This window comes from Onthophagus taurus, chromosome 2, assembly GCF_036711975.1.
Source record: "Onthophagus taurus isolate NC chromosome 2, IU_Otau_3.0, whole genome shotgun sequence".
NCBI classification, from domain to species: Eukaryota; Metazoa; Arthropoda; class Insecta; order Coleoptera; family Scarabaeidae; genus Onthophagus; species Onthophagus taurus.
Window position 1 is genome coordinate 6600031 of NC_091967.1, and position 15757 is coordinate 6615787.

Sequence of the window (15757 nt, forward strand, 5' to 3'; positions counted from 1 at the left end):
AAATCTAACAAAAAATTTTTTCCTGTCAAAGAAAACGTCATAAAATAAAGTAATTTAACGGAAAACAATCAATTCCTAGTATAAATAGAAACACAAAACAAAAAAATGTAACATAATTGTATAGAAAAATTTTACTACGAACTTGAATTGGTTTTGATTGTAAGAGTAAAAAGGATTGAGTAGTAAAAGGTGGGCAAAAACGTATGGGAAGAATGGACTATGAGTATTGATCGTTGTGAGTCGCTTCGAGAGGGACCTGCGCCAACGTGAAGAGGCGCCTCAATTTTAAAAGCGTCGACGCCGAAAACTACACGCGCATTTCAAAGTCGCAGTCACTCGCGCTCGGCGGTTCTTTCGTCGTCGTCGTCGTTCGCGTCGGTTTAGTTCTGAAGAAATGGATGAGAAAAAGGTTGAAGATGAGGTTACCCTAAAACCAAAAATGACGCTGCTTAATGGCATCACCGTCATTGTTGGCAGCATCATTGGTTCGGGGATTTTCGTGTCACCTGCCGGTGTCTTAATGCACACCGGTAGTGTTAATTTGTCACTAATTGTTTGGATTGCATCCGGAATTTTTTCTATGGTAAGCAAAAATATACAAAAATTCTTTTTTCTGGTGGTACTGCAAAAAGGATGAGGTTAAAAGGTCCGAACTGAAATTTTTATTTTTTATGATAATCTTTGAACTTTCGTGTCAATACAAATAAAACAATTAAAATGGTTCTCTTTTCGACTTAGAACAATAATAAATTAAATAAATTTTTAACTGTGATTTTTCATAATACTTTATTAAAAACTTATGCGGTTTTAAAACCACATACTTTTTATTTAACTTTAAGTTTTTATGTTAAAACCTCATTATGTTACAAAAATTCTATTTTAACACCAATAAATGTTGTGACGTTAAATTCTTTGAAAGTATATGATAAATAAGTAGCTTTGTATTCATTCAAAATTAAACGTAAAAATCCATTATATTACATACAACAGGTTTATCCAGTTCTACCAAGTATTCAACAATTATTGTTAATTGAGATTGACCGATTATTACCATTCATTACGATATTTTTTCTTGGCATTAAGATAAACTATAATAATTAACGAAAACTACATGATTGTTGATTATTTTTTTTATCGAGAAACGTGAGAAAACTATAAATGACTAACTCAAACACAAACGCGTACATATCCTGAATGTATAATGTTTAATCTCGAGTGTACAATACGAAATGGGTCATTTTAGTAGTGCGTCACAACGCCCTAAGAATATGGTAGGTTTGCGGTGAGGTCAGAGTTCAAATTGTTGCGTCATCTGTTCTTGAAGGGTTGGAATTTCTATGGACCACAGAAATTCAGGTAGAGAAATATGAACCGATCACCTTTAAACATGTAAAAGTAAAATAAAATAATCTTAAAAGATTTATGGTTTAAGTGAAAAATAATGCAATAAAAATGTCTCTGTATCGATTGTCATCACAAAAGTAAATCTTCTAAAATTTGTCGCTAAGGGCGATAAAAAATTATCTCTGATCTTTTGTATGTAATGTATGTTTGGTGATGTGACGAGGTGTTTAAAAAAAAATGTAATTTATTAAACAGGAGGAGGACACATGCTGGGGTTACGCAACGTTTCAATTTTTATGCAAACATAAACTCTTTTTGTCCATAAAAAAAAATTAAAAAATACGATGTTCATTATAATTTAAAACGCGCAAAATTTTTCTAAAAGGTTTGTGTTATTTTCAATTTGGGAGTAGGTTATTTTTTTTAAACCGGAACCCGCGTATAAATTCCTACTCGAAAAGATCGCCTCAACTTGAAGTTATTTAAAAATACTTTTTTTCCTAACAATAGATTAGAAGCTGTAGAAGCATAATTTTGGAGATAACCTATATAAGATAATACAAAAAAATATATGCCGACCATTTTCATTTCAATTTTCAAATTAATGAGACGTCAGATCCACCAACATTTCCTGTTCGTAGAAAATGGAACTTCTCGAATTCTCTTGGGATTGCTTGGCTTTCAAGGCAATAGGATTCTTGAAAGCTCCGCGTAATTAGTACAAAAGCTGCTTTATTCTATTAGTTCCATGGTATTTTTATTAATTATTTCGTATTCATTTAATCTTGATTTTAAGTCTTATTTTTAACGTAAGGTTACAAAAAAATAAATAAAATTGTATAACTGAATTAATTAATAAGCGTAAATATTGACCAAGATGTTGAATTTCTCGTCTCGGTCATTAAAAATTAAAAATAGGAAGGTTGTAGTCTCCTACCTAAAAAAGTATTTTGAATAATACTCGTTTATGACTGAAGATATCAAAAAACTTTATACATGGAAAAAATAAGAATCGTTTTAAACCGGCAATTTGGGCCTCCTATTCAAGTTTCAAGTTGGTAAAGCTATGATTTGAAAACTTTGGTTATTACTGTTTTATAAGATTAAGTCAGTTTTGGAATCATCTCTCTAAGTTAGGATAAACATCGGAATCATTTAGATTGATGATGAAACGTCCACGTAGTGTGTGACAAAAATAGTGTTGCTAAAGTAGAGAACTAATGATTATGAACACTGGAGGCAAGCTGTGAATATTCAAGTCATCCAATAGATACTGGGATCATCCACAAGAATGAAATTAATAATATAAATACTGAAAAATTAGGTACTGTATCTAACTTTCCCATTTTGGAACAAATCACCGTAATGGATACGGGAATATCAATTGCATACTAGAATCATCCACAGAATACTGGAATCACACATTATATTCTGGTTCTAATCATCATGGAACCTGGATCTAACTTTTGGGTACTGGACCAAACTCTATGAGTACTACACCCAACAACTGCGTATTGGAATCATCCTCTAGATATTGGAACCAATCACTATTTTCTTGTTCTAATTTTTATGGAAATAGAATCAAATTTCTGGATACCAATCACTATGGATACTGCACTTAAAAATTGGACACTGGAAACATCCACGAAACTCTAAGATCATCCGCAAAATACTGAAATCAAGAACTGATACCTACGAACTGACAAGAAACAAGTTCACTTCCAACTTGTTTCTGAAGAAGATTGAACATAGCATCCGAAACGTTAAACACTTTTGCGAAAGATACATCATTATAGATAATAAAACTAAATAAATTTTTGACTAATATGAAATTGAATACTTAAGGAGTACTTAAGTACTGTATTTTTTGCTATTATAAACACCTTTTCAACTGAAATTCTCGACCATGACGGGGTCACCTCATTGAAATCGAAAGGTTTCTCGGCTTACACCGATCGATCGGATCTCTTGCATACACACAGGTAGCCAGGAGAGATGGTAAATAGATACTGTACTTACATAACGTGTCGGTTTCTTAACGTATACAAGTTCATTTTCATACGATTACTAACGCACCACGTGTCGAAAGTATACAAGCAACGCGGCCACCTTATTATTTATGCAACGGGAATTCGGCGATTTTCAAGGATAACAATCTATCACCTGATGCCTTGCGACATTTTTTTTCCTTTTTTACAATCTCCCATATAGCGAAGGTTGTTGTTACTTTTACTATTAACATTGTTACATATTATTTAAAAATTTCTTTTTTGACGTTTTAATATAAATTAATAGTGATAAAAATGCATTGATTATAGTTTTGTTTTATTGATGATTCTTTTCAGGTTGGAGCTTATTGTTATGCAGAATTAGGAACGATGATAAGAAAAAGTGGCGCCGATTACGCTTACATAATGGTAACATTTGGACCATTTTTAGCATTTATAAGATTATGGATTGAGTGTATGATAGTTCGACCATGTTCCCAAGCAATTGTCGCTTTAACGTTTAGCGTTTACGTTATGAAACCGTTCTTTCCCGATTGTCAACCACCAGAAGATGCAGCAAGAATGTTAGCAGTCTGTTGTATATGTAAGAAAAAGAAAATCTTTTTATTTAAATTTATTCGACAAGTATTTGATTCGATACGCGAAGTAGTATTATTTGTTCTTGTTACTGTAACTCGGTTGGTTTATTTTATCTCGTTCGCTGCAACGAGGGTAAAGAATATAAAGATTCTATTGTATTCTAGTAGTATATTGTCTAATCGTTACCAATAAAATGTGGAACGGGCCAATTACTTAACGATTTCCGTTATCTCAGACCAGCATTCTTTTCGAAATGTTGTGTTTATTCTGTTGTTGTAGCGTATCGTTTAGATTCCACACTATTTTACGACGAACACAATTTCAATGCTTAAATTCTAAACCTATTAAAACAAATAAACTCAATAATTTAATGTAATAAAATAAAAATTATCTTTTTAATAAAAGCAAAATGAACAAAGACATTTTATGATATGAGAATGATAAAAACCACAAAAACTTTGCGGTTAAAAAATTCTTTGTTTCCAAATTATTTCCATAAATAAACAAGCTATTAATATGCAAAATGTAAATATAGATATTTAATAACAAAAACAATTTGATTAACAAGATTAAAAAGATTATCGTAAATACTAATCACATCAAAATAAGTCGAGAGTCAAAACAAACATAAAAATTTATTAATTCACTTTTTAAATCTACTTATTCATTTATAAGTTCATATTATACAATCTGAATTTCCCACAAACGTAAAAATGGATCATAGGAATAAATTTGAATTGTTTTCGAATTATTGCTTCGTTTTATTGAAAAATTATTTTCATAAATTGTTTTTCCTTTTAGAAAAACTCACGTGTTGCTGTCGTAGAAAATAAGTTATTTGTTGCTCTTTGCTTACGTTAAACCGGCTCGTTTGCACGTATGATAACCACGACCCAAGCACATTTATAATCCACACGCGCCGATTAACTACGTTTCTTTTCTTTTCTTCGATGTCAAGATCATACGTTTTAATGATTATGCATGAATTCATTCATTCACTCATAATAGATTCTGAAAAGAAATTGGTTTTGTTTATATTTTATCTTTAATTATTGTCATTTTGTTTTAGGTGTTTTAACTTTTGTAAATTGTTATGATGTTAAATGGGCAACACGAGTACAAGATGTTTTTACTTATGCAAAATTAGCAGCGTTATTTGTAATTATTGCAGCTGGATTTTATCAATTAGCCTTAGGTATGTATAAAGGATGTAAGAGGTTTAGTTCTAAATCGTATTTTTTTATTAAAAATATTAGAACGTAAACGTAATGTAGAACGTAATGTCTCAATAACGAAAAGATACTTTTATTAAAAATTAATTAGGCACTCATTTAATAGAAGAGTGGAAGATATTAAAATCATTAAAATTTGTCCATGAATAATGTTACGTTTGTATTTCCACTTTGGCCGAAAAATTATATTAAGTTGATGTTAAGCGAAAACGTCATATTTCGCGATATCTTGTTTTAGTTAAATCTGAAAGTGCTTTGTCCTTTTTAGTGACTGAAATGTAGAAATCAATATGCCGTTATTTTGGTTATGGTATGCATAGAATCCCCAAAACTTTTTAATCTAGATGAAGAAGTAAAGAAAAGCATACGTAAGCGATCATACACTAAGATAAAATTTGTTGCCGACTTGACAATCGCTGACTTCATATCCAGATTATAAAAAGTTACGTATACAAACTGAAAAACCTGTTGTAAATTACACAACATATTATGTAATATTTATCGAAGAATATAAAATCTCTTTCTTGAATAGAATTACTAACCATAAAGAAAAACCAAATGAGAAAAATTCAATGCAACAAAAAAAATTGCGAGGTGGGTATTAAAGTTGAAACTATTCAAACAGAACAAAGCATTAAGAAGTTAAGCGTCGTGTTGGAGACGAGAAGAAACAACAAAAAGAGGAGAAAACTTTAGTGAAGCTATTAAATCGTAATTTAAAGGAATTAGTAAAGATCTCGAAGGATTAAAGGAGCAACAGACAAATCAAGAACAAACAAATGTATTCGCTTATAATAATAATAATAATTTACGCTGGAAGATTGAACCAACTTCAGGGGCATCCGAAACGACGCTTTAATTTTTAAAAAATGTCTGAATATGTAGAGGAATTCCCATAACAAGAAATTAGGCTTTAATATTTCATGGTGACAATGCCAAGCCCAGTGTAGATCTAACTAGGTCTGGATGTGTCTGATTTCTATACAATTACCAAAATATTTATTTTGCCACGATACATCTAAGGATTGCAGTGAGACAAAATTGAGTGAGAGCAAAACAACACCTAAAATGGCATAAATGGTGGAGCGTGATTCTGCAGCGATAAAAATTTCGGTGATTGCTTCGAGGCTTTAATTTTTTCGACGATCAACTCCATGCATTTAGCAAATTCTGCGAAATGTATCTATTTGCGAAGTCAATCAACTCGGGAAATGTAACGAAGATTACTTGTTTTTGCAATAGAGCCGCAAAAACGGTAAAATATCCCCTCGGAATTGAAATTGAAACATTTTATCCCACTTTAATATAATCACATAGGATAAAACCAAATTAATATTCTTAGTCTATGATTCATAGGTTATGTGGTTACCATTGTGTTGTCACTTATTACACTTTCAGTGACAAAACCATAAACAATTCAATTCACTTACAAGTTCAACATACTATCTACCAATCTTACTGTCTGAACTCCAGATCTTTTCTTCTTGTTTAGACTTTGGTAACCGTGGTTCCTGACTTTCTTAAAGATTGAAGTCCTGTCAATGTAATTACAGACTTCATCTTGCAGCCTAGAATTTTGGCAGAGTAGTTTTAACCAATTTCTTGCAGTTTCGAACTCGGCTAGGGTTATTGCTGAAATTTTTCTTGAAAATTCGAACCTGATCAGATTAATTCCAAACTCTCTTTCACACCATGCTAACTGGTCATTGCAATTCAAAGTTGTTTTTAACAACTGGAGACCGATTAGGATCATCTCACATACTCAAGTTAACTCCTTATGTCACTGTTTCACCTAGTTCCTATTTTATGCATATCAGTTTCCTGCCTATAAGCTCTCTTCCAAAAAATTACAAAACCTCTCCTAATCTACATTTTAAAAACAATATCTTTGTATCAAGTTCTTATATGATGGTGGTCACTCAGCTATTTCCAGTCGATTAAGCCAGGCACTACAGCAATGATTGGAGCAGTGCTGTAGGGTCTCTTTTACTGCTCCCATTTCTGGAACGTCGAGAAGTTGTCATCTGTATAAAGTATCTAAAAACTACTCAATAAAAACGATTCACTTATAGCCACCTCTCTCATCTAACATTGTATTACTCCACAACATCAAATTTTGGAATGTTGACCCCACTCGAATTCGTGCTGCAATTTGAATCTAAATACAAAATTGAAAAAGAAACTAACCTTAATGATATGTTTTTTATGATATTTTTGAGAATCAACACAAACAAAACGTTTTAATTAATTAACAAACGTTTCGTTACGATCCTATAAAAGCTTAATTTATTTATAAATACACTTAAAAAAATCTTAAAACGATTTTTTAACGAATAAAGTTTTTTTTTACTGCTATTGAGACATTGTTTTCTAAATGAATTATTAAGTATTCTCTTTTATTGATTTCTTTCTTTCTTAGGTAAAACGGAGCATTTTACTTTTACGAATACAAAAACCGAAATCACGTCGATAGCATTGTCCTTCTACTCTGGTCTGTTCGCTTACAATGGCTGGTAAGTTCTGAATCCCTTCACCACTACCCTCCTTCCATCACAATTGAACCAGTCCGTAAAAAAACGATAAAGAAAGGAACACTCGGTGTTAGCTAAAAAAAAAAAAGGAAAAAAGGGGGAAAGAAATCTTTGACCTTGATAGCGGTTGGTTCGAAATTGTACCAGCCATGGAGTTCCTGGTATTTTATAAGGAATTTTATAGTTGGATAATAAGGTAGACGGACGTAAAATTATTTTCTATTGAACCGCAAACCGCAATTATTAAAGAAAAAAAACTTTTTTTTCAAACGCTTTGGTGATGAGCGTTTGATGGATATTGCATCAGCTTTTAAAGCACGATGAGTTTTGACATTTTGAGGAATAAGGCGAGATTACGCGCGGGGTTATTTACTTCCACGTGACGGAATTTATCCTCTCTTTACTTCATACAATGGGTTTCAGTGTGAGTCATCGAGGATACGGCACAGGGTCTTCTGAAGTTGATTCATTAATTAAACAAAATTACCATTTTTAGTGTTATACTTGACATTATGATCTAAATAATTCATTTTTTTTTTGTTTAATTGGGTCTTATATAGAATAATAAAAAAATGATGATGTTGAAAAATTTAGTACGGTTAGAAGGAACCAAGAAAGATTACCGTATTTTCTCGAATCTTATCCGCACTCGAATCTAATCCGCACCTCGATTTTAAAAATGCAATGATGGTAAAAAAAGTTGGTTTTCCAATGTAATCCACATCCGATTGTAATCCGCATTTGATTTTAGAGTATACAAAATTTGTAAAAAGGGTGCGGATTAGATTCGAGAAAATACGGTAGTTCACCTGGATAAATATTTGTGGTGCTATAACAGTTGTACTAAAAATATCTTCGGTTAGAATTTCAAATTTAGAAAAAAAAGATCTTTTAATTTAATTCTCAATTTATTAATTATTATTTTTTTTATACAATTTACTACTGGATATGGCTTGGAACAAAACGCCAATTAACTTTTTTTATTACGTTAATAAACTTTTAATTTTTTTTTTTGATCGTACTTGGTTCTTTTGATATCATTTTTATTAACTATAACAAATTTGTCTAATTCATATCTACACTGTTTTGAATATGAGAAGGATAAAATGGGCAACTAATATACGTTTTTTTCGTGTCCTTATTTATTTTAATTTTAATTATTCTTAATTTTTTTCTTTTAACACAAATCAGTAAGTAATGCCTTCTCTTTTGCAGGAATTACCTCAATTTCATCATAGAAGAATTGAAAGACCCAGTTAGGTATAGATTAATCAAAGCAATAAAAATAAATAAATTTTTTTATTAAAATAAAAAGAAACAGAAACCAAATTACTGCAAATACAATCGTTTCTTTTTTTTTGTAATAATTGCACTTTATTTTTTTTATTCTTTTCAGAAATCTTCCGAGAGCTATCGCAATTTCTTGCACGTTAGTAACTGTCGTGTACGTCTTCACCAACGTGGCGTTTTACACAACTTTATCGCCTGCTGAAGTGATCGGTTCAGAAGCTGTGGCGGTTAGTTTTGCCAACATTCTATTCGGACCGATGGCATGGACTATTCCAGTTTTTGTGGCCTTGTCCACATTCGGAGCTGTTAATGGAATCCTTTTAACATCGTCCAGACTCTTTTATTCAGGCGCTTGTGAAGGACAAATGCCCGAATTATTAACGATGATCCAACAGAAGAGAATGACACCAGCACCAGCTGTTTTAGTCATGGTAAAATTGAATTAAAATTTGCGTAATGAAAATATTTACTAATAACGAAATATTTTTAGGCTGTTTTATCGATGTTGTATCTTACAAGTTCTGATATATTCGCATTAATTAATTATGTTGGATTTGCTACTTGGGTAAATTAATTAATTTGTATTTTAATTAATTTAATTAAATTGTTACTTTTTTTTAGTTGAGTATAGGAGTATCAGTTCTTTGTTTACCATGGTTAAGATGGAAACAACCTAATTTGGAACGTCCAATTAAAGTGAATTTGATTTGGCCAATTCTTTATTTATTAGCAACGGCTTTTGTAACAGCCGTTCCTATGATTGCGAGTCCCGTCGAAACGGGTATTGGTTTGTTAATGATTCTTTCATCCATTCCCGTTTATTTCGTGTTTATCCTCTGGAAAGATAAACCGCAATGGTTCGCTAAAGGAACTTACGGAGTTACGATAACATTCCAACGTTTACTGATGGTCGTTGGGAAAGCAAAATCCGCCAAAGTGTAAATGACCACATATCCGATTAATTTTTTGTTTCATTTCGTATTTGGCTTCCCCACAACTGATAAAGACACAAAACGAACCAATCCCAACTCAGTATATGCCAAAGATTGATAATTAAGTTTTAATAGTAAAATATTTTTTTGTTTTATAACGTTTTTTCGTCAATATAGCAGAACATATTTATGTAGCCCTTCCACTTTTGTACTTGTAACGTATTTTTAGATATAAATAACAATAATAAAATTTTATATTGGTATCTATTTTATAAGTTTAGTGGTTAAGTTTAATACGAAAATAGATATAATAATTATTAAGACCTATTGTTTACTTGGGACTAAAATGATCTTAAGATTTTTATTCATTTAATAATCTTATTGTGAGTATGTGTAGAAATATTGTTTTAATTTTGCAATATTTGAATTTGGCTCATATTGCAATCTATAATTAGGGAAAATACGAGGTTGGTGTTAAAATCAACAAAGTGCGGAGAAATTTGTTAAAATTGAACAAATGTTTTTTTTAAGTTTTAAATTATTGAATATCTTCCTCTACTTCTATTCGTTTAGGAGTTATTTGTGTTAGAGATATTTTAGGTATTTTCGTATCTGTGCAGATTTGGTCAGATCAAAGTAAGAAAATGACTAAAAAGGTAATGGAAGAAACGGTAAACACATAAATAAACAGTTTAGGATTTTAAATATTCAACAAGACCGAGTCGCTGATTATATCAAAATCGTTTAAGAGTCGAATAGAACTCTTTGTAATAAATACACCTCATAAAGTAACAAACAAATCTTTTTCTTATGTATCTATCTAAATTTAATCATATTTTATTGTAAATACTTAGAAATTTGTTCTAATATGTCTCATTTCTACAATTTCAATTCCTTTTCCACGTTTTCCTTTCGAGAGATCCTACACAATCAAAATGAACTCTGGGCCAGAATTTTTGTAACATATTCCAGGCGTAGTTCCTTGGTTCATACCATGTTGTACCAACATACTTATTAACGCACCTTGCGGTGCATTACTATATTTACTACCCATTTTTGCTATAAGTAAACCAATCTGTTACTCTTTTCCAATTCTTGCAAGTGTTTCTGATTTGATGTGAGTGTTTGATTCTTGAATCCAATTGTTTATTACTTCTTCATCTTGTTCTTTGCTCATTCCCACTTTATGTGGGTTTGGATCTCAAAATATTTCTGCACTACGGCATTCTGTCTTGGGTTTGGAGTTCAGATAAGTTATTTAGATAGAGCGCTTTGCTACAACATCTGTTTGTGTCTGCGCAGCATTCTGCCCCATACAGCATAGCCGGTCTTACCGCCAACAATCTGGTATAACAATCTGACAAGCTGGTGACCATTATTCGTTTTCTTATTATCGTACCCCTCTTTGGCATTGCCCTCATGAGAACGTTAGAACCTCAATATGCTTTATCCTTATTTAGGTACTTAATTTTATGTACACTATAGATTTTCAGTCATTTAATACTTTAGCCCCATTTTTGAATTGGGTTTCTCCACGAAGTAGATCCATCTCTGTTGTATAGAGTACCACACTTATTTAAATTTCCTCTGATTTAGCCGTTATCGGCCAACATACGCCGTTTTCTCTAATTTCCAAGGATTTCTGCTTTACCACTAAAGCTATGAAGTTTACTTAACTCTGTATGTCTACTCTAAAATCTTGTCATAGTACATTCCATAATGGTGATTCTAACAATGAAGCTTGATGATCTTCATCTGCAACTTTATGCATTTTTCAGTTTAAAATGATTACGCTTCTCTCATTTTCAAAGTCAGACCAGACTTCCTGTTATTACTTATTCCTTTTTGTACTCTATACTACCTTTTAAAGTCTTTTCCTAAAAAAGTTTTCAAACAACTTTCTTTGCCCTTTCTATACATACCGTGTTTCAAATCTATCTGCATAACATACTCCTTCGTTCATTTCCACATCTCAATCTCTATTACCTACATCTATAACATCTTTGCTTTTGACGAAGTTTGAAAAACAGGATCGGGTTGAGGTTCGCTCGAAGCAATGTAAGTTATGATTCTATCATCTCTTCAATAATGCAATCTCATATTAGCCCACGAATAAGCTACTGAAGCAGAATCGCTCATTTGTGAATACATTTAACAACTGATCTAAAACCGCACAGGGTAGAGGTCCGGGAATCCAACCCAAGCTGAAGATGGAACTTTATATATCAATGTTTACCAACATATATTTTTCAAATTTGTCTCAATTTGATTAATGTAAAATCTACTAATTATATAAATTTCAATAAAAATTTGCCCCAACAAATAAACTTCAACAAACAAAAAATAAGCTAAATTCAAATATTTAATAACATCCAGTTCTTATCTTAATCTTATATTTTATACTAACATTATCTGAATAATATTGATCAAGTTTCAATATTGATCTTGACTCATAACCCAACAAGATACTGCCCATTTCCGCAAAGAATTTAGTTTCAAGTAACCACTAGTTTTAAACTTTTAAGACAAACATTTTATATTTCCCTTTAAAAATACGTGAAATATTTCTGTATCATATTACGTAACTTTGTTTTATTTGTCAGTTCCTCTGTACTTATAGTACAAAATATAAAAACGAAAATCGTATTGTTTTATTTTGAATCAATTCTTCGTATTGTTAATGTGTAAAAGAAATTGTAAAACGAAGCGTTGTGCTAAAAAAGGATTTGTGAATCTTGAAGAGTTCGAGTTTAAATCGATTGTAGATTGTGGTGTTAATTAAAGTTGCCTAAAAAACTCGACAATAAAAGTAAAATGTAAACTAATTCCTACAGGTAGTTTTGTTAGTTATTTAAATTTGATCAGAATTGAAACAAATTTATTATAAAAAATTTATTTTTGTGTTTCACATCAATGTACAAGATAATGAAAAAAAGAAAATAAATTTGAAAGCTTATAATTTGTTTTCATTTAAAATGTTTATCCATATCTTTTACATAAATAAAAACTTGTCCCAGTTTTTAAATAGAATTTCGGAACGCGTTATGAAATGATCTTAAAAAAGTTTAAATAACGTACGTGAGGAAATTAACGAACTCCCAAACCAAAAATAAGGATCAACTCGTATCAATATGCTCGTATTCGGTTTGCATTGCGACAAAATTCTCTGTTCGCGCAATTATTAGATTATGAAAATATGATAAAAATGCGTAAGCGGTCGCATCGGGTCAGTCTTATTTAGTATCTTATTGCTGCAGAATTACTTAAATATAGTATCTTTATTTTAATCAAACAAGATGAATGAAAATGTTAAGTGGAGTTTTTGGTTAATTTTATTAATTATTTTGATTCACGATTTTAATTGCGACGAAGATATTAAACAAAAAAAGGCAAATTTAGTAAAAAAACATCTTAAGAGGCTTAAAAAAGAGGAAGGTGGGATTAAATTAGTTGGAGGTCGAGATGAATACGAAGGTAATAAAAAAAAATGTTTCTCTTTTATAAACATCCTTATAAACTCGAGCGAGAATTTAACATTCAATATCCTACTTCTTTTGAATTTCCCAGTAATATTTTTCCGAGGTTTTAACACGGAAAGCTCGTAGTGCCTATTAACCTAGATCCTGTAAAAATTGAATGGGGACGCCCTTTCGTTCACCGTGCATTTAGATGCAGATCTACGCCAACTTTTTACGTGTTTCAGGAAACGTGGAGGTTCTACACAATGGGCAATGGGGGTCGATTTGTGACGATGAATGGGATTCGGCTGAAGCAAACGTTGTTTGTAAACAGTTAGGTTATGAAAATGGAACTGGAAAACCAACTTATAGCTCGCATTTTGGTCCAGCAAGAAGTAAAAACAATTTCCAACATGACATAGTTACTAAAAAAATATAATTTTAGGAAGATATTGGATGGATAATATTTATTGTGATGGCACTGAAGACGAAATCACGAAATGTCGATTTGATGGTTGGGGAAATAACGATTGTGATTACACGGAAGCTGCAGGAGTTATTTGTACATCACCCGATCCCGAAATTAAATCAAAAAAACCGGAAGAAAAAATATTGTAATTTAAAAAAAAATCACCAATTAACTAATTCAATTAATTAATATTTATTTAACAGTTCAAAAATGCCATCGAAACTATCTGTTAGACTTCAAGGTGGTCGTATCGAAACTGAAGGAAGAGTAGAGCTTAAATCGAAAATGGGTTGGTCAACAATTTGCGGTGATGGATGGTCTCTCCTCGAAGCGACGATAGTTTGTAAAACCCTCTCGTTAGGTTACGCAAACGATGCTATGCAAACAACTTATTTCGGTGGCGACATCACAAATACAACTTTTTACGGAATAAAATGTATAGGAAACGAAAACACTTTAAGCGAATGCAAATATGAACATTTAAAAACGGGGGAATGTAACAGTTTAGATGTTGCTACCGTTCAATGTACAGAATCGATGGCAGATTTAGTTATAGACCACACAGAATTAATTAGAACGGCTCATTTAGAAGATAAACAAATGTTTTACCTACAATGTGCGATGGAAGAAAATTGTTTAGCATCTCAAGCATACGTTATTCAAAAAGAAAATCCTAATTGGCATTTAGAAACGAGAAGATTATTGAGATTTACCGCTAGCATCATAAATATTGGTACTGCGGATTTCAGACCGTTTATTCCAAAGCATTTGTGGGAATGGCACATGTGCCATATGTAAGTTAAACGAATGAGCCCTTTTATGACCATCAGATGTCATAGTAAACTAAACATTTTAATGGGTTCGAGCACAATTGCCGTAAATAGGCCAATAAAGTTCAAATGCAAAGTCATAAAAAAGTTAAAGTATTACCTAGTAGCTCGATAGAGTCAATGGACATCGCGTTTTCCGTTTTAAATTCTAATTGGAAATAGGCACGAACCATTAATCTAAAAGCGAAATGCACTTGAGAACTAAAAAAGCAGTAATAATTAATTTTTATTTATTTTTAGGCATTATCATAGCATGGAAGTATTTGCCACATTCGATATCTATAACTCTGAAGGACGAAGAGTCGCTGAGGGCCATAAAGCGTCGTTTTGTTTAGAGGATAACAAATGTTTACCGGGAGTTACACCTAAATACGCTTGTGCGAATTATGGGGAACAAGGTATCTCTGTAAATTGTACTGACATTTATAAGTATACAGTTGATTGCCAATGGGTGGATATAAGCGAGTTAGAACCTGGGCAATATACGTTGAAAGTGGCCGTAAATCCTGAATTTAAGGTCCCAGAGATTACATATGAGAATAACGCAGCCGTTTGTGAGTTTTATTACACACATACGCAAGGAGTAATAAGAAATTGTAGAATAACACGACCTTGATTCTTAAAAATAATAAATATCAAATTTAACTTAATTAATTTAGAATTAACCGCAAACTGTATTTTCGAATTTAATAAATCGCTTTTCATAAAATTACCTAAATACTAGTCGTAAATCTTATTTTGGTTTGTATACAAAGCTGCTTTAAAGCTGTAACTTAAATTCGAGTCGAGTTCGGAACTGAATAGAACCCGCTGCTTGTTAAGTTAAGTTGTGATTGCCTCGATGGGAGTTAATTAGAAACTCGGTTTTGTTTCGGAAAAGCTTCGTATAGCCCTTTACTAATTTGTCTAAAAGTTGTATGTTCACATTATAAAATCAACAATAACGAGGTTTATATACAGAAGGAAGTAAAACAAAAACACTTCAGCGTAGCAACAGTGTTTGTCAATAAATCGGTATTTACAAAACCAACATGAGTTTCTGTTAAAATTAATCATTGTTTAATATTTTTAGGCGATTTTGTT

At 31.7% G+C, this 15757-nt stretch overlaps 2 protein-coding genes across 2 annotated transcripts; both read left to right on the forward strand.

The window, feature by feature from the left end:
- The first annotated feature begins 285 nt into the window (after positions 1-285).
- Positions 286-12876, forward strand: LOC111427181 (large neutral amino acids transporter small subunit 1). Its single transcript, XM_023062180.2, has 8 exons — positions 286-583; positions 3690-3936; positions 5002-5127; positions 7584-7677; positions 8911-8955; positions 9092-9416; positions 9476-9550; positions 9607-12876. Exons 1-8 carry the CDS (start codon positions 395-397, stop codon positions 9925-9927), a joined length of 1422 nt encoding a protein of 473 aa, XP_022917948.1. The 5' UTR covers positions 286-394; the 3' UTR covers positions 9928-12876.
- Positions 12877-13130: 254 nt separating this feature from the next.
- On the forward strand, positions 13131-15392 carry LOC111427179 (Lysyl oxidase-like 1). Its single transcript, XM_023062179.2, has 5 exons — positions 13131-13391; positions 13621-13770; positions 13821-13989; positions 14048-14638; positions 14915-15392. Exons 1-5 carry the CDS (start codon positions 13214-13216, stop codon positions 15288-15290), a joined length of 1464 nt encoding a protein of 487 aa, XP_022917947.2. The 5' UTR covers positions 13131-13213; the 3' UTR covers positions 15291-15392.
- Positions 15393-15757: the final 365 nt, after the last annotated feature.